This window comes from Phoxinus phoxinus (genome assembly GCF_949152265.1).
Source record: "Phoxinus phoxinus genome assembly, chromosome: 17".
Lineage (NCBI taxonomy): Eukaryota > Metazoa > Chordata > Actinopteri > Cypriniformes > Leuciscidae > Phoxinus > Phoxinus phoxinus.
The window spans coordinates 24,647,104-24,667,443 of NC_136892.1; the positions used below are offsets into that span (position 1 = coordinate 24,647,104).

Genomic DNA, 20,340 nt, shown 5'->3' on the forward strand with positions numbered 1-20,340 from the left:
GTCTGTTTTTATTGTATATTTGAGCATAAGAGAATTATTTAAAAAAACATTTTTAAATGTAATAGTATATTGTTACATTTACATAGCGCTTTTCTTGAGCACTCAAAGCACTTTTCATATGGAAGGGGGAATCTCCTCAACCACCACTAAGATTATTAAAAAATCATTCCTACAGCTGCAAAAAGTTTCAATCAAAAATGTTAAGTGTCTAAAGAATGTCACACTGTAGACGTTGCAGAACTAATAAAGAAATTGTGCAATTGTGCAAAAAAAATATGGGATTGTGCAATTAAGATAGCGGCCAATAAATACAACTTGCAGAGAGCAGCATAGCTCCAACATGTTGCCAGTCATTGACTTCTAACTGAATATCCTCTGACCAAATGTCAACACCTTCCCATAATCCCCTGAGGTAGATCAGCACTCTCAGTTGGGCTTGTCAAGACATGACTGCAAATTACTTGCTTTGTGGATCACAAATGATTCAAAATCAGATACCATACAATTTACGCAGATATATAACATCAAATACCTCTTGGTATCTCACTGGGATGTGACGAGAGACTGCTGAATATGATTTAGGGGTGTGTCTGATAAACCGTAAACATACTGTACATTGCTCATGGCCTCACCTGAAGAGGTATATAAGAATCATACGTTTTTTGCATTCCTTTCACACTTGTCCATCCACTTTGAGGAAACCCAGACCTTCCTGCTCTCCTCAGTCAGAGATTGATCTTGTTAACTTGATTTTTGACTTTCAAGTCATTAATTTGCCAGGGGCAGTGACCTTCCTGCTGCATTACCTGCAAACCATTTTACTTCCATATTGTAACATTTTTCATGATTGTGACAAACAGGAGACAATTTTTTTTTGGTGGGGTTTGATTTTTCTGTTAGAAGCTGATTCTGAAAAGTAGTTTTAAAGAATAAAAAGCTAGTTTAACCTTGATTTTAAATGGTGACGCTTCTATTATTACTTTACGTATTTCAATTAAACTACTATTGCCTTTAGATAACTGAATTGTGTATACATAATAGCGGTTTCAATAGTCTGCAAACTTGTGCAAAGCTTACATCACCAAAAGCATAGGTGAAGCAAGTTATTACATTTCGATAGATTTATGTAGCCCTTATTTTCCTTTTCTTTTTTTTTTAAATGGCGTGGATTGTAATTATGCACAATAAGATGAGGAATGTTGACTCATCTTCAAGAGGAAGTTTTGTTCCTCAGCCCGTTTTGCATATTGATTTAAAATTAACATGTAACTAGGTACTTCATCCCAGATCAATATGTACGGCAAACATGTGAGATATCTAGCTTGCCTCCAGGCTTTTTAAATCTTAAGGTGAGGTACAGCGCCTGACTCGGTAACAGGCCAAAAGAGACCGTCATGAGTGCTAGAAGTTACACAGTGAATTTGCATTTGAGGCAGCAGGGAACGGCTCTGCGAAATCCCTGAGGCCTGCCTGAAGCCTAGGGCAAAGATGACGTGAGGTAGTTGCTCTGCAAACGTGAAATGCGGCTCTGTGTTTTGGCTGGGGGGGTTACCAGAGGGCAGAGATGAACCACACGCAAAGCTGTGGTGTTACAGCAGGTGCTTAATATGCTTGGGTTTTATTGCAGCAGTTGACAAAATACAGGTAATTATGCTCGATCTCGCACACACAAAGGCCTTTCATAGAGCTAAGATAAAGCAAACCATAGATGCACACTATTTTAGCTATCAGAATTTGAACTAAGGCTGTGTATGATCCAATAGATGTTTAAGTTGGAGCGTAACCTTCTGGAATGGGACAAAAATAAAGGAAAGCTTACACCATTGGTGATTCAGTGCAAATTTAGCATTCTGAACATTTTTGTTTATCTAGTAATTGTATTCTAGTCATTGTTCTGACAGTCTGTGGTGGTTGTTAGGTATGGCTATACAACAAAACAAGTCACTGTCTCTTTGGCAACTGGGACCGTTTGTAATCAATCATATCATCACACCCATTATGTCATCATAGCATGGAGACCCATGGCAGAAAGAAAACAAACAGGTTTTTAAAATTGAAGTAGAGGAGAATTTCAGTTTCATATATGGAATTGTTGACACTGTTGACAGATGCAATACACCATCAAACGGCACACTTTGAATTGAACTGAAATTTAATAACAGTCCTTTGCACCAAGTAATAGGCACCCTTTGACCGTCTGTTTAGTTAACACCCGCATGTGAACCTGACTTAGTGACTTAGATCTGATGCTTCCCATATATGCTAAGATAATTCTGGCATTTCTGCTGTAATTATGACTGAAGAAATATTATTTTAGTTTGCGTATTGATTTTCTTTCTTTATTTTTATTTCAATAATTTATTATAAAGTTTGCCAATGAACCACTGTCCTAAGGTGATGTACTCGTTTTCTTGTGCAAAAAAAACAATTCTAATTTAGTTTTGCATGAACGTTTTCTATTCTCACTTTCATTCAATTAAAAAAACTATGCACATCTGTGTAGAGAAATGTTTTATTTTCTCTCTTATTTCTATCTATAACCTCATCTTTACTGGGCAGGACAAGTTTCTGTACAGTGAGTAGGTGTCTTGGTGTAAAAATGTGGGCTGTCATATATTAATCCCTTTTTTTTCTTTCTTTTTTTCCATCTTTTTTCTGCTTGGTTTCAATAGGCCTTTTTTTTTCCTGGCGTGGAAGTTTTACATTCTGAAGTTAGTTTTCATAGTACATTTAACTTTTTAAAAATATTTTTGTAAAAAATATTTAGAAAATATGTACACATTCAATGGCCCCTTTAAACTGATTTAGTTATAGATATAGATATATTTATACTGAAACCAAAAATAATCAAATTCATATTGTGCATTTTATTATAACCGTAGTCAATATTTACTTGTAAAAGCCAATTTATGGTGGGATTATTTGTTTTTGCTTCCTAAAGTTTTAGAAATAAATGTAATTTAAAAGCTAATATGTTGTCTTTGGGTTCTCATTATTGATTCATAGATGAGACATTTATTTTGAAACTCGTGTAGATCTTGTGCTTTTGACCCAAATAAGAAATGCTCTAGTGAACGAAACCCTAATGGTAAGGGCGCACACATGCTGTGGCAGAGCAACCCTGGGAACCAGCCATCCCAGGAGTCTCGGCTAACCACCGTGCAGTCCCGTGCCAGAGGAAGCCCACGCTAAACTCTAACATATGTACTATTTTTGCTCAAGACTTGCATTGAATTTCTCAGGCCTGCCAGCTCGCTGGAGAAAACGAGAGCAGGCAGCTCTTTTTCCACACACACACACACACACACACACACACACACACACACACACACACACACACACACACACACACACGTTTGTTTTGCTATACTTGTGAGGACATTCCATAGGCATAATGGTTTTATACGGTACAAACTGTATATTCTATCCCCTTACACTGCCCCTATCTCTAAACCTACCCATCACAGGAAACATTCTGCATTTTTAATAAAACGTAATAAAACGTAATAATTTAATAAAACTTTTTATTTTATTTTTTTAGCTATTTGAATTAAGAGGACTCATGAAATGTCCTCATAAACCACGTTTAACTTGTAATACACATGTCATTATTATACAAATTTGTGTCCTCATAAATCACATAAACAAGAGCACACAAACACACACAGTCAGCCACATTCAAGTTCACTTTTATTGTAAGGTGTCTCTTGGACTGTTGGTGATATTACCAGTAAATGTGTTTGGGGACGAGGGGGCTTGATACAGATTTTGGGGTTATTTTGTTTTATCGAGCCCAGAACTCTAGGGACTTTCTCCAAACAGACTGCTGACAAACACATCTAGTGTTTTCACATGGGGCTTATGCCAAGAAAAGCTAGTTATTTTCTACTTTCCTCCATTCTGTGTGTGTGTCTGTCTCTTTCTCTTTCTCTCTTGGAGTCTTGGAAAATGAACGCTGAGTGGATTTCCTGTTCCTGACAGACTGTTACACTCCATCCCTCCATCTCTCACTGCTGACTTCCTGTCTTTGTGTCGGCCAATCTGAAACTCACTGCAGTACACACACATTTCTCATCAGCTCCTGTCTTGTGAGTGTTTGTGCAGCTTGACATTGCTCATGTCCATCTGTGTTTGTCTTTCCTTGTGTAACTTTATGGAACACACTCACTGCCTGCTGGCATCAGGAAAGCAACTCTAAAAGGTTATCAATGTCCCAAAAGACTCAAATCTCCCCAAATAACAGCTGTTCAGATCGACTTTGTTAGAATCAGCGAGAGAGCGTGACTGTTTGGCGCTGTTTGATTGTTATCTACATGGCAAATTGGGTTCCTTTCAGCAGCTCTGATGCACAGCATTTACGTAAATGGTCAAACATGGAGCAGTCCATATTCACTTCAGTACCATATAATTGTATCATCATTTAAGTGTTTTTCTAAAAAAGCCGTGTCACGGTAGGTCTTGTGGGGTTCTCTGCTTGAGTGGTGGTAGCTGTAGTTTCCATAGACTCTTATTAAATGTTGAGGTCTCCAAGTAAAGATGAGGTCTTTTTAGTGCAGGTCCTTTCCTTGAGCTCAACTCATTCTTAATATAGTAATCCATTTCTCTTCCTTGCTGTACCCACTTAATGGTGTTTTTGGGATAATTTATTGTTGGTCCACCTTTTCTTTTTCTTTTTTTCCACCAGCTTGGACCAGCAAAAAACCTCAAGTTGATTGATTTTACCATATGCTTGTTTTATTGGTGAAAAATGGTCCCCTATAAAAATACTTTAATAATACTGCACAATTTTATTATTGACCTTATTTTCTGGAAAATAATTTGCACCTGAATGTTGCATAGTTTTTGAGAGAACAAATACTTTGAATTTAACGGTAGCCTATTTAGAGAAAAAAAAGGCCTATAAAATAAACAAATGATAGTGGCATTCATTACAAAGAACATTGTTTTAAAGCCTAAACAAATTTATTTAAAGTGAAACTGGGCTGAAGCATTGGGCTCCTCTCTCATTCGGCACAAATCCAGATGTTTCCATATTTGCATGCATTTTGATGCTAAACTATTTATTATATACCGGTAATTATTTATAAACAAGGTTTTGTACTTCATTTGTGGCCCAAGATCATTGTTAAACCGCATACTTCACACGCACAAAAAAAAATGGTTTTGGAATAACACCAGTGTGACGATAAGGCGGTGGTCACGCTGATCTGTGCAGCCTATAAACAACAGACTATTTAAATCGAGCTGAATACCTTTTTCGAGGTTTGGTTGACTTTTCCTCATAGCAGAAACAACTTAAAGGATTAGTTCACTTTTAAAATGAAAATTCTGTCATCATATACTTACCCTTAAGTTGTTTCAAACCTGTATGAATTTCTTTCCTCTGCCGAACACAAAGGAAGATATTTAGAAGAATGTCAGTCACCAGACAGTTTTTGGTTCCCATTGACTTCCATAGTATATTTTTTTTCCTACTATGGAAGTCAATGGGAACCAAAAACTGTTTGGTTACTGACATTCTTCTAAATATCTTCCTTTGTGTTCGGCAGAGGAAAGAAATTCATACAGGTTTGAAACAACTTAAGGGTGAGTAAATGATGACAGAATTTTCACTTTAAAAGTGAACTAATCCTTTAAAATACCCTGAAATTTATGGTCATACAGACAAGAGTTAGACATCATTAGTAACTGGGTCTCTTTTTTGTAAATTTAAAAATGACGACAAAGTTTTTCATTTGTAAAAAAAAGAAAACAATCAGGATGCGCTTCTGCCGTCTCAGTCTCTGTGAACTGGAGCTCACCACAAAAATGAACCGAAACTCGGCGTAAAGGCTATTTGTAGCACGAACATGAGAAATCGGTCTATAAAAACCTTATGTGTCTACTTTAAGTTTTGCCTATTTGATGTTAAATGCAAAGTCACTTTTGAATGTAAGTTGCAGTATGTTTCAGATGATTAAAAAAAACGCAACATATGCTATAGTCTGAAAAAATATGGTAGCCTAGCAAATTATTACGTGGACCCCCTGGCTATTGGTCATGGACCCCACTTTGAGAACCGCTGGCATAAACCATGTGAATTCAACGGAGTTGAACTCTAACATGTCATGTTTCTTGACCTCTCTAGGACTGTCAGAAGAGTCCAAGGTATCGACACCGGCTTTCACGGATGCCCTACGGCTCTACAGGCAGGCCCAGGGTCACTACGGCACCTGGGACTTGATGTGTGGAAACCAAGCACAGGTTAGTGAAGGTCATTCATGTTTGGAGCATCTGACAGCTGTCACAATTAAACATCCTTCGTGCTAAACGGGATGCTTTTGCATATAAAATGCATTGTTCCAGTGATGGTTTCATTTCATACTGCAACTTGTACAGTATATTTAGTTAAAGGTGCTGTCTAGTGGGCCTCAGACACGCTTTCAGGAAAAGAACGAGAGAGAGGAAGAAAGAACAGAGCAGACAGCGTTTATCCTTGTGCACTTCTGTTTTCCTTGGATCATTCGGATTGAGTTCCCTCTGAATGTCCTCAATCTTGGCTTTATGTCCCAAACAGGTGGGAGGGCACCCAAACTTTGTCTCAGGTGTGGCTGACACTCTCAAAGTAACAATATTTATTTCACTGAGAACTGTGGCAATGGAGAATCTAGGTCAAAAACCAGGTCTACCCGCTAAAGGTGGTCAAGTTGTATTTCAAAGTCGCCTACCAGTCCTAACCAGCCATGACTACCAGGTTAAACTTGTTATGAAGCTCTCTAGACCAAGTAATTACCATAAATGATCAACCTAGACTAGCTAAAAACCACTTCATTCTTTCATCAGATGTTTGTTTAAGCTGAGCTTTAAAAAATAAAATTAAATAAAAAGTAAATTTACAAGCAGACAGGTGGAAGGGTGTTCTTTTTGGTTTTGTTGCTGAGACTGGTTTTGTAGCTTTTATTTTTCCCTTATTTTCTTGTGTCATGATTTCATGAACCAAAGTATATTGTAATTTACTTTTGGATTGACATTTGTACTGTTGCTTAAGTACATGGAGGTTAGGTCAAAATATATCTGATACATTCATTAATGTGAATAACATATGATCAGTAACATTCAATACCTAATGTGCTAATATTTGTGGTGACATAACATCTTTCTGAATTACCCATTTCTCCCCCCCAAACTCATTTAAACAAATACATGCCAAAATACAATGTTTTCCATCTTTCTGTCTGACCTGAAGGCCATTTTTAAAAGACTCTTTTTAAGCTTTATCTTGGTAAGTCTGACTGATCACTCTGTATTTAAGATCTCTGCTGTTCTGGAGCAGCACAAACCCTCAATAATGTCTAAACCACAGAGCAGAGCGACAGCTGAGAATGTGTCATTAGAGGAGTGAGTTATGGTCAGGTCTGTGTGGTTTATCCTGCTGTCTCATTTTAGTCATAATATGCTGGAAATAAAATTTTAGTTTCTAATAGATTTAGGAATGTCTATCTAACTCTTTCTTGCGTGCACAGATTTGAATGAAATGCAAACAGGCAGTCATTTAAAATGATTGGGTTCTGGTTGCCCTCACACTCTCTCTCCTTTGCACACACGCACACCCATGCAGTGCCCTTAAAGAGGACCTATAAGGCAAAATGGTGTTCCCTTTCCTCTTTTTGCATTTTTCCTTTTCCGCATTCCAGCAAGAACATTTACGAAAATGAAGGTACTAACCGTAATTTTGAAATTAAAGTTTATTACTAAATATTTTTAATTTAATTTACATATTTAAATATTTAACAATTTAAATGTTCTCATATACACAATTTCCTTGGTTTTCAAGAATATTATTATAATTAAAAGCATTTCTCACCTGCATGTGACGTTTAGTGTCATTTGATGCACATCGTGATCTGAAATTATGGTGAGCGTTTATTATTCTTTTTTATGACTCTCTCATTAATTTTATATCAAATATCATACAATACTGTATATCAGTTATTTACTTCAAAAGCATAAACTGAATTTCATTAAATACCACTGAATATCTTCTCTTCTATAGCTTTGAAATCCCATCCATTTTGTGCACACTGAAGTCTTGTGCGTCACAAGACATGCGAGAATCAATGACATTTGACGTCACTTATTGTACATTATTGTTAATGAGTTTATTTTTATGGGTTTATTTTTACCAACAGAGAGGTGACTGCATCAAACGTGTTAAGTTTTGTTGCTTAGGTTGTATTAAACAAGGAATATTCCTTTTAAAAGCACACATGCACCTTCCTAAGAAATTGTTTGTTTTGGACTTTAAATGTTATGTTTTGCTCCCTGCCAGAACACACCCAGGAAATGTTCCCTATGAATGAGCTGTTTGTGTGTATAAACTCAATTAATGCCTCTGTTCTTAACACTTTAACCAGGGAAAAGTACTATGAGTTGCAAATAAAGAAGGTATTGACATTTTGTGTGTGCGAGAGACATTCCTCCTCATCCTGCCCTCAACCGTGATACAGGGCGTCATGGTCAGCCTGGACGTGACACCATGCTGGAAACGGCTGCGTGGGCTGTTATTACTGCTGGGTGTGGGCCGTCTGTTTTTTGTTTTTCTGTGAGGGGTCTGCAGGGTGTTACTGCCCACCTGGCCCCTGCGTTACCGTGGAAACGGGGCGAGTGGAGGGGGTGAAAGCCATTCTGTACGATTTACCATTAGATGAAATTGTAAGCTCATGGATCTAAGAAGCCATTCACACAAACATCAAACAACGTCAAGTTATTGATACCGGTTTGTTGAGGCCTAAAGCATTACCTGCAACAATATAATTGGCTAATTTAAGTTCAATACTCGCATATAGCCATTCCTCGCATATATTAGTGTGACCTAGAGGTGTGCAATTTTGTGTATGGTGTGGGCGGATGCTTCACAGGTGAGCAGCTAATAAATGGGAGTCATTTGCTCCACACCATCACCAACAAGTCACCTCTTTCTACTGTCCACTTGACCCCCTTCCTCTCTCACTATCAAACGCATTGGTTGATATCAGGCAACATTAAGGTGTGAGCTAGTCCTAATATTTACAGTAAACGTGTCATATTTGTGGCATTTTATTTATGATATAACTATTATCCCATCCCTGAAAAGACTTATTCACACAGACACGTTCCCCTTCTGTCTGTCATCGCATGCACTGCAGTGAGCATAAACACAGCAGCCATCTGTGATGGGCGTCTATGTTATGGGTTTGAACGCTTTAAGAATTATTCATTTGACATTGTAGCCTGCAGTCTATGATGACATGGTTAAGATACGCATGCAAAACTACAAAGCTGTTGGCATAAAGTTAATGATGCCCTCGTAGCTGTCTGATTGGTTTCTAAAGCAGTATTCAAATTTTGTCATGCCATCATTAAGTAAACGGTAGTTCCAGTTGCTGTGTAACCACTAGTTTTCAAAGGGTTTTTCTCATTCGCATCCTGTTTGTGTGTCTAGATTCTTGCTAACCTGGTGATGGAGACTTTGCACCCTGAACTGAAGAATCTGATCGTACCTCGGCTGAAAGGAAAACTACATCAGAGACAGAAGGATTGGATGCTGGTCGGTTATCATATGTAAATTGTAAAGCTGTAAAAAAATTAATCTTATCATTTACACAAATGTATGCAAAGCATTTTTATAATGGTATAATACTTTCTTGGCAATAGATCTATTAGTTTATAATGGATGTAAAAAAAAAAAAAGATTCCATTTCAAGCTATAGAGAAGTATAAATTGGTGTTAGGGTTCACATTGAGGCTCAACAGTTCAAAAAGGCCCCAAAAAGTTGTTTTTATTTTTTATTATATATATATATATGTGTATGTATGTGCGCCAAAAAGTTATGATCATGTATGTTCAATTTATTTTTAAGGAAAACTGCACTTTTCTCACTAAGAAAACTTAAGAAATGGATGTGTATATCTACTGCAGTTTTTATGAGGTTTGTTTATCATCTGTTTGTTTGCCCTGTCAGATCTCAGATGCAGTATACAGGCAGGTGTTGTCACAGACTCGAACTCAACACGAAGCTCTGGTTCAGGTTTGTGAGGTGGAGCGCCCCCGTCTGGACGCTGCACTACGCACAGATATGGACCAAATCATCACGTCCAAAGAGCATGTTTCCGTAAAGATCCGCGGTAAGAGCAGAACCAAGCTGCCTAGTGCCTACTATGTGGAAATCAATAGCGTTCCCTCTAGGCCACACTGACACTCAAAGCAATAAAAATGAGAGAGAACATATTGCCTGATGCATGACAAATAGGATCTTAAAGAGGGACCTATTGTGCTTCTTTTTTTTTTTCATTTTCAACATCTTTAGTGTGTAATATTGCTTTTTGAGCATAAAATTGGTTTGCTAAGTTACAAAGCACAAATTCTTCTCCAAAGGGAGTTATTCTCTATATCCGCAAATACTGTTTCTGAACTCTATGAAATGCCTTGATTGTAGGCTTTAGTTTTCTTCCAGGAACATACACATCACAAAATGTCTCATTTTAATAATTCCCACCAATTTACATGGGTAAAAAAAAAAGAGGAGAGACGAGGCCTAGTTGTTTGTTGTGTGTGAACTCAAGGTTATGGTAAAGGGTGTGACATTTTCTGCTCGAGTGGTTGACCAATCACAACCAGTGTTGGGGTTACTCGTATGGTTCGTTCTTTTGATGGTTATCAGGTGATAAAACATGATGGTTATTTTAGTTCTAGACTAAATGTGATCATGCATTTACTCATCTAACTTGCACGAAAACTTTCACTATTCCTCAAAATGAATAACCCCCCGTAAAATGCAATCTCAATGTTATGCTAAACTTTTAGAATAAAGTATATTTGTGTCATTTAATAAAGTTAATGTATTTAATCTCACTTTATTAACCAATGTCTTTGCTGCTGACCTTTTAATCTAATTCAAACATACTAAGCAAAAATTACTTTAGATTAGATTTCAAAATAAGTGTTGAACTTCCTTCTGTATCCTATTTTTATTTAATCCAGAATGGCAGTAATGCTGAAAGGTTTGTTTGAGCTGCGCTCTATTGTACAGGCGTAAAAATGCATTTCCTTCAGCCGGAGGCTTATTCATTTCACTTTGATGTGAAAAAGTAAAATGTAACTCATTACTTTTCATAAAAAGTAACTAATGCAATTCGTCACTTTTTTGGGGGGAGTAACGCAATATTGTAAAGCATTACTTTTAAAAGTAACTTTCCTCAACACTGATCACAACACTGGTCTAGACAACCAGTCAGAGCATATTGAACTTTTCGGAAGGAGGGGCTTCTTCTTAGAGACCGGAACTAAACGTGTTATTGGCAGAATGGGAAGAGAGCTGTGACTATGTAGGTTTACTATAGAAAAGCTAAAATGTGATTAAAATGGTGATTGATTGGTGAAGTGACTCTGTCTGGCCCCTGAAGCTCAGATGTCAAGTTGGTTGGCCTTCATAAAACTCCCAAACATGCAGCCTGCCTCAGATTGCTTTTAATCAATGCACAAACCATAAAAGCAGTTTAACACTATCTTTGCCTAAATTCGGATTGGGTGGGTGAGATTAATGTCCATGCCTATGTCAAGATCCGGCCCTGTGCTGCAATGTAAAATTTGTGAAAATGAATGCGTTTTTGAACATTTCAAGCGTGAAAGTCTCATTCTTCCATATGATTCCTCTTTTATTGGAATTCAGTTTCACGCAGCTTAGTTCATCTATAACCTAAAAAGGCCAGACCGTCCTGCCATAATGTAGGTTTGGCAAGAGTACTACATTTTTCTTGTCATTTGTGGCTTGGACTGTGTTCCACCGAAAATACCCGTAGCACATTTCAAATAACAATGAGCAAAATGATCTCGACAGCATGTTTTTGAGTTTCTCGTAATACAGTGGGGCAAAAAAGTATTTAGTCAGCCACAAATTGTGCAAGTTCTCCCACTTAAAAAGATGAGACAGGCCTGTAATTTTCATCATAGGTACACTTCAACTATGAGAGACAAAATGAGAAAAAAAAATTCAGAAAATCACATTGTAGAATTTTTTATGAATTTATTTGCAAATTATGGTGGAAAATAAGTATTTGGTCACCTACAAACAAGCAAGACTTCTGACTCTCACAGACCTGTAACAACTTCTTTAAGAGGCTTCTCTGTCCTCCACTCGTTACCTGTATTAATGGCACCTATTTTAACTTGTTATCAGTATAAAAGACACCTTTCCACAACCTCAAACAGTCACACTCCAAACTCCACTATGGCCAAGACCAAAGAGCTGTCAAAGGACACCAGAAACAAAATTGTAGACTTGCACCAGGCTGGGAAGACTGAATCTGCAATAGGTAAGCAGCTTGGTGTGAAGAAATCAACTGTGGGAGCAATTATTAGGAAATGGAAGACATACAAGACCACTGATAATCTCCCTCGATCTGGGGCTCCACGCAAGATCTCACCCCGTGGGGTCAAAATTATCACAAGAACAGTGAGCAAAAATCCCAGAACCACACAGGGGGACCTAGTGAATGACCTGCAGAGAGCTGGGACCAAGTAACAAAGGCTACCATCAGTAACACACTACGCTGCCAGGGACTCAAATCCTGCAGTGCCAGTGTCCCCCTGCTTAAGCCAGTACATGTCCAGGCCCGTCTGAAGTTTGCTAGAGAGCATTTGGATGATCCAGAAGAGGATTGGGAGAATGTCATATGGTCAGATGAAACCAAAATAGAACTTTTTGGTACCAACTCAACTCGTCGTGTTTGGAGGAGAAAGAATACTGAGTTGCATCCAAAGAACACCATACCTACTGTGAAGCATGGGGGTGGAAACATCATGCTTTGGGGCTGTTTTTCTGCAAAGGGACCAGGACGACCGATCCGTGTAAAGGAAAGAATGAATGGGGCCATGTATCGTGAGATTTTGAGTGAAAACCTCCTTCCATCAGCAAGGGCATTGAAGATGAAACATGGCTGGGTCTTTCAACATGACAATGATCCCAAACACACCGCCCGGGCAACGAAGGAGTGGCTTTGTAAGAAGCATTTCAAGGTCCTGGAGTGGCCTAGCCAGTCTCCAGATCTCAACCCCATAGAAAATCTTTGGAGGGAGTTGAAAGTCTGAATTGCCCAGCGACAGCCCCGAAACATCACTGCTCTAGAGGAGATCTGCATGGAGGAATGGGCCAAAATACCAGCAACAGTGTGTGAAAACCTTGTGAAGACTTACAGAAAACGTTTGACCTCTGTCATTGCCAACAAAGGGTATATAACAAAGTAATTAGATAAACTTATGTTATTGACCAAATACTTATTTTCCACCAAAATGTGCAAATAAATTCATTAAAAATTCTACAATGTGATTTTCTGGATTTTTTTTTCTAATTTTGTCTCTCATAGTTGAAGTGTACCTATGATGAAAATTACAGGCCTCTCTCATCTTTTTAAATGGGAGAGCTTGCACAATTGGTGGCTGACTAAATACTTTTTTGCCCCACTGTATATATGATTATTCACACAGTCCATCTGTGTGTTTGTGGTGCCACCTTTATTCTTACTGAATAGTAGGTTGTTTTGACATTTTAGGACAGGGGCTTTCCCACAATCACCTGTTCACAGATACCAGGGCACTTTATGTGGCCTAGAGTCATTGTGATCAGTCTTAAGCTTTTATAATTGAGCTTTTTCTATAGTTTGGCACACCATTTGAGATGTGAGACATAACATAATTAAGCATAAACGTCTTTTGTATGTCTCAAACAAGCACGTGAATTTCTCATGTGCACAGAATATTTCACATGTAAATTGAAAGCTTATTAAACTAGTAGTTAAACTAAAACGCACAAATTTAACATGCGCACACACATGAAATTTGCTTAATGTGGGTTTTACCTCTCGAAGGGAAGTTCTAGTGTGCTAATATTTGTCTAATCTTTTTCTTGAAGCATCGGTATCACCCCGTGTTGAACAGCTAGTGAGGAGCAAGGTTCAGCCCTACATCCACTCCATCCTAGAGGCCCTCATGGAGCCCACAAGCAGAGGATTCTCAGAAGTGAGGGACATCCTGTTCCGTGAGCTGGTGGAGATCAGCAAGAACTCCATAAACGATGGCGGCAAGGAGAAACTGGGAGAGGTGAGAAGACCTCGATTAACAACATTAGCCTATGCATTTAAAGGATTAGTTAACCCCAAAATCTCTCAATGCTCATTCCTAGCATATGGAAAAGATCTCCATGTTGGCCTTCCATCCGGTGAAGATGCAGAGTTGCTATGAGAAGATGGAGACGTTGAACCTGGAAGGCCTCCAGCAGAGATGTGATGTGTCCAGCCCTTCTGTGTTCATCCAGAGAGCTCAGATCCTCATGAGACAGGTCTCTTTCCTTAGACCCACACTGTTCTTGTCATTTCTAAATATTGCATTAGAAAATCTAAAACATCTTGAAGTTTTGCAGTACTTGGCACTAGCACTTGAAATCGATTTGCTATTAATCATTCTATGGTCAGCATTTTTTTTTTTTTTCCAAGCAACAAAATAAAAAGCAATTGTCCATTTATTTTGCAATGAGGCCAAGAGCAAGAATCTATTAGAAAAATGGCTTAAGGATATTATAGAGAAATTTAAGATAGTTTATTGTTGACGAGCTCCACCCTAAGGTCAAATTTGTTATTGCAGGTCTATTGGCAATTGAGGCTTTACTGACTTTCAAATGAAAGTATACAATAGATCAAATAGGTAAATGATAAAACGGCATATTTCTTGCTGTTTGATCAATGTTAGTATGCCGGTATGATCAATGTTCGTATGGTCTTACCATGTTCCATCCCAATCCGTCCTTCCCGCTATTCCAATCCAATCTTGATATATATCGTATCCCATGGCCATCTGCATACTGTACTTGGTTCTTTTGCTATTTCTGCTGCATGTAACTTGTTATTCCAAATGTAGTCCTTGTCCATGAAAATTATATAATTTTACAAATAAACCACCAAAGTTGATGATGATCTGTCACCCCTCAGTCTTAAAATTCCTCTATTTGTGGATGTAGCAAATGGATGATGCAGTGTACACATTTGAGCAGTTGGTCCATCAGAGTCTCGAGGGCAACAGCAGGGAGGACCTCTGCAAGACAGTCCAGCGCTGTCAGGACCGAGTACTCAAAGTAAGTGCATTGGGTGGGTTTTGTTTGCACAGCTCCTGGATTCTTGCTGTTATTAGACTGTTTTTTTTTTTAAAGACCCGCTTCATTTTAATTGTGTTTGTTCATGACCCACAGAAATATGACTATGACAGCAGCACAGTGAGGAAGAAGTTCTTCAGAGAGGCTTTGCTTCAAATCATCATACCATACATGCTGAAACAGCTCTCCCCGTCCTGTTCGACGGTTGGTACAATGAAAGGGCCTCTCTGTGCCAGTTGGGAGTGCCACTGTTCTGTATAATATATAATTTTTTTATTATAGATTTTTATGCTACACATCCCTTTGTAAGAACAAACAAGTCTATTCCAGCTTTTTATATTTCTTAGTGGCCATTAGCCCACCTAGAGTCAGATGTTAAAGGGATAGTTCACTTTAAAATGAAAATTCTGTCATCATTTACTCACCCTCAAGTTGTTTCAAACCTGTATGAATTTCTTTCTTCTGCTGAACACAAAGAAAGATATTTTGAAGAATGTCTGTAACCAAACGGTTAACTGGCCCCATTGACTTCCATAGTATATATTTTATTTTCCTACTATGGAAGTCAATGGGACCAGTTAACTGTTTGGTTACCGACATTCTTCAAAATATCTTCCTTTGTGTTCAGCAGAAGAAAGAAATTCATGTAAATTTCAGATAAATGATTTTCAGATTCATGTAAACTCGGGTAAAAAAAAATGCACTAAAAAAATAAATGTAATATTTATTTTCAGATATTAAAAATGTGGGGACAAATATGTAGTAATGTAGTTATTATTATCATCATTAATTTGTTACCAGTTAATTTGTTTTTATTTTTAACTATAATTTATTTATCTTGCTGCTACTACTACTTGAAACCAGGTTGTTGTTGTTATTATTACCAGTATTCCATCAAATTAGTTGATTGTTGATCTACAGGTTTTATAGATAATAGCCTAATCATTTAGAATTTATTTCAATTAATTGATATAGTATTTTTTCCATAAAAAGCACACTGAAACGCATGTTTCATCCTTTTATGTTAAAATATTCATGTTTTTTTTTCTTCTTTTCTTTCTATGACATCTAGGAATTGCCCAAGTTCAATGAGCTCATCTTTGAGGACTTTTCTAGATTCATCCTAGTAGAGAACATCTTTGAGGAATTGGTCCTGCAGTCAGTCTCCAAGGACATCATGATGGGTGAGTGTCTGCAGCCCCTTCAGCCCTGACAATATTTGCTAGGGGTGTAACGGTACACAGTCACGGTTCAGTACGTACCTCGGTTTTGAGGTCATGGTTCGATACGAGTTCGGTACAACAGGAAAAAATCAACAAATGCAACAAAAATAAACTGGACACAGCGACCCCATGGGTTTCAACGGAGAAAAGTGAAGTCAATTAGAAGCACTCACTTCCTGATGGCTGAGCGTACTGCGCAGGCTCAAACTGAGCTTGACGATGTAGATGTGACGTGAGCAACCTGTCTGACAGTTGTAAGTCTTCTAGTAGCTGTGCCGAGAGAAATATGAATCATTCCCTTCCGAATCTCGCAGAGACGGAGAGCGTGAGTTTTAGCTGTCCATGAGCTAGGAGCAACTTTAGGACTCTCTATGGGCTTCTCCCTTGACTTTATGCCTCCACGTCCCCCGGATTGCTTGCGAGCTTCTCCGCCAGTCTATACGGTCATTTCTCGACTGTGCGACAGTCACGTGGTTATGACGCAATCGTTAGCCTATTTTTACACACACTGCTTCTACGGGGCCATAACGTAAGATACAAGGTAATGAAGCCTTTTATACATAGTGTTTCTTTAGAAATAAATAATGGACAAATGGAGTATTTAAACGCCTCGGATGTAAAGTTATTCGCTGTCAAAGTGACGCCAAAATGCATGGGAGTCAATGGAATGCTAACGGCAGGTTATATATGATAGCCAATGGCGGCCCCCGGGGAAGCTTTGGTTTCCGGCGGGTGGATTACCCCCTTGTATATAAACGGTTGGTGCTTAGATCGTCTCTCCTTCTGCTCTTTTTTTTTTTTTTTTCTGTTGTGGTGATTCGCAAACAGCGTTGAATTACCGTGTGCGCCCCCTTCTGGAATGGAGTGTGGATCGCCTGTGACTGCCTGTATTCGTCGTCTGATTGTATCCGTGACGTCCGTACCATGATTGTTCGGGATGAATACATGTGCCGTTACACCCCTAATTTTTACATTTAATCACTTAGCAGAAGCTTTTATACAAAGAGACTTACAAATGAGGAGAGCAATAGAAACAATCAAACCCACAATAGGGCAATATGCAAGTCTTGAGTAGTCCCAGTTAGTCCAGCACAGTACTTGTAGCAAGTTTTATTTTTTATAAATATATATAATTGTAAGTGTTTGTATTGAGTCAGTATACACAATATAGCACAACTTCCGTACCTTACTGCTTATATTTTTTTAAATATTTTCATTCATTTTATTTTTGCAGCTGTGAAGGAAGCTGCGGTCCAGCGAAGGCACAACCTTTACAGAGACAGCGTGGTACTCACCAACAGTGACCTCAACCTGCACCTGCTAGGAGAGAACACCATCGACTGGGCTGGCCCCGATGGAGTAAAAGGGGAGAGGCAAGGAGGTGAAGGGGCCAACAGGAAACGCAAACAAATAGTCTCCATGATCCAACTGGACGGCATGCCTTTTCTTTATGAGTCCTGCCAGGAAGTACCGGGAGTGGATGACATCCCAGAGGAGAACGAAGGGCAGGTGGGACAAGATCTTGCAACAGAAAAGTCTTTGAGCCCAGTGGAGCACGTGCCCATCGAGAAAGAACCAGCTTCTCCAGACACCCTCGATCAGATCCGAGACCTCATAAACCCTGTGCTGGAATTTGCACACTCTGGCGAAAAAGATGACTCTCAATTGACCAACGGGATGTTTCCTTTGAAAGAGGGTGATGAGGTGATGGAGACTGTGCCAAGAGAGTCGCCAAAAAAAGTTGACCGAGAATTAGATACAACGAGCAGTGAACAGACTTTAGAAGAGCAGCAGTGTGTGTCCGCCATTGAGAGCGCCATTCATCAGATCGAGATCGCCATCCAGGAAGACCCCAGCGATCACCTGAGCGAAGGCGCCAATGACTCTGATGGGGAATTCGCTGAAACCTCTACCAACTCTAGCCCTCATCGCCACGATGACAGTGGCTTTCAGTCTCCAGCCAATGAGAATGTAGAAGTAGAGCCACAGCCAATCAGAGATGACGAGGTGGTGGACACAGACCTGGTGATGTTAACTCTGGTGGAGGGAGTGAAAACGTGCATTGATTTAGATGGCAAAGCTTCAGAAAAGAAACCGGAAATTGAAACCACAGCAGAGAGAGGCTTTCTTTGAGTGAGATCTACATGATGACATTTTTTTATAAACTGAAAGTGTCTGCTTGTTTTCCATCAGCGACACTTATGGTTGATATTTCAGCCTAGTTGGCGTTTAATTTTATTTAGTTTAATTTTAAATTAGTTATTTTATTTTCTAATCTTGCAGTTAATTTAGACATTTTGGGGATGTTTATCAACGAGATATGTGTGTGTATTTATTGAATATTCTCATATACACATATTTATGACCTAGTGTGCCTTAATTTTATTTTACGTTTTATGTAACCCATGACTCCCACACAAATTAATGTGGCAGAGGTTTAAAAAAAAACTGACCGTCATTTATCTCCAACAGTTCCATTTCCTTTTCCTGTGCTCTTTTAGACTGTGGTTTGGTTGCGGGTGACGTAAACCAGCATACGGTCACCCCATGACATCAGCGGGGAGGGGTTTGTATTATCCCAGAACTAATGCAAATGTAGACTTCACCCGACTGTACACACATGTACAGCTGAGTTATCTGGTGAATTAGACCTGTTGGAAACTACAGTTATATTTTATAGGGGCCATCTGTTTTTTTTTTTTTTCATTAACTGGAATATATTCAAACACTAATAAATGTATTAATGCAGCATAATTAAGCACTTATGCAATAACTATGCAAATTCTTGAAATAAATTAAAGCTTGCTTTTTAATGTGTCTAGTGATTACTTTGTGGCTTAGAACCTATTCAGAAGTTTATTAACACTGAGGCATGCCTCTGTAATGTGCTCACAGACATTGTGACCCAGATTCATAGTCCAGCACATCCTCCACCTGTTTAAACTTTACGCGTGTTATGGAGGACGGAAACACCATCACTGAGTTGCAGATAGAGCTCCGAGCTTCATGTCAAAGGATTGAAGTCATTGCAGAGGATTCATTTCAAACGGTTGAAGTAGGTTTAGAATAAAACTTAAGTCAGTTCTCATCTTTGGTTTAGTTCACCAGGGTTTTTCCCTCGATAGTTTCCACAAAGCTACTGAACTATATTACATTTTACAGTAATTTACAACCTTGAAATGTCTTCTGGAAGCAGTGGAACCCTCCAGAGGAGTTGTTGAAATGCATGTATGCGAGGAATTCTGTAATGGGATGTCATACAGGACGGCTGGGCAAAGGTCTACTCTGACTGTGGGATTTTCCTGTTTTTACTGGAATCACAAAATGGTTATTCTTTACTTGACATATTTATGTTTTAATGTTTTCTGTGCATTGATCTAAACGAAGCAACATTTTAGCACCACACAAATATTTCACTAGTTATCTTATTTATTTTAAAAGTGTGCTCATTGTGATGTTTTCTACGTCTTGGATAAATAAATTACTGTTATTTTGAAATTCCGTCTATGTTGTGAAAATTGATTTATCATATAATGTACACTACCATTCAAAAGTTTGGTCAGTTTTTATTTTGTGTGAAAATTAATCCTTTTAGCAAGGATGCATGAAATAGTTGAATCCTGACACATTACAAAAGCCTTTTATTTCAAATAAATGGTGTATATAAATATATATACAAATGTCTTTTTTATACTAATTCATTTATTTTTGAACTAATTAAAATGCTCTATTGAAAATGTTTTTTGTAATACATAACATTAATCTAAAAAATAAATTGTTCTTTCTAGGGCTGTGCAACGATTAATCGCATCCAAAATAAAAGTTTGTTTACATTTTGTATGTATAAATATATACAGTATATACATGCAAATATTTCTTAAATGTATTCATGCATGTTTATTATTTACATATACAAAATATCTATACACAGTACACACACATATATATTATGTAAACAA

At 38.2% G+C, this 20,340-nt stretch overlaps 1 protein-coding gene across 1 annotated transcript in view; it reads left to right on the forward strand.

Moving 5' to 3' along the window:
• Window positions 1-20,046, forward strand: part of niban2a (niban apoptosis regulator 2a) — a 31,040-nt gene extending 10,994 nt beyond the window's left edge. Inside the window, exons 6-14 of the mRNA XM_079586679.1 lie at window positions 6,128-6,243; window positions 9,461-9,565; window positions 9,981-10,143; window positions 13,926-14,113; window positions 14,196-14,351; window positions 15,027-15,140; window positions 15,255-15,362; window positions 16,231-16,342; window positions 17,616-20,046. Of these exons, the coding sequence (XP_079442805.1) occupies window positions 6,128-6,243; window positions 9,461-9,565; window positions 9,981-10,143; window positions 13,926-14,113; window positions 14,196-14,351; window positions 15,027-15,140; window positions 15,255-15,362; window positions 16,231-16,342; window positions 17,616-18,514 (1,961 nt within the window). The 3' untranslated portion in view covers window positions 18,515-20,046. The remainder of the gene's footprint in view (window positions 1-6,127; window positions 6,244-9,460; window positions 9,566-9,980; window positions 10,144-13,925; window positions 14,114-14,195; window positions 14,352-15,026; window positions 15,141-15,254; window positions 15,363-16,230; window positions 16,343-17,615) is intronic.
• Window positions 20,047-20,340: the final 294 nt, after the last annotated feature.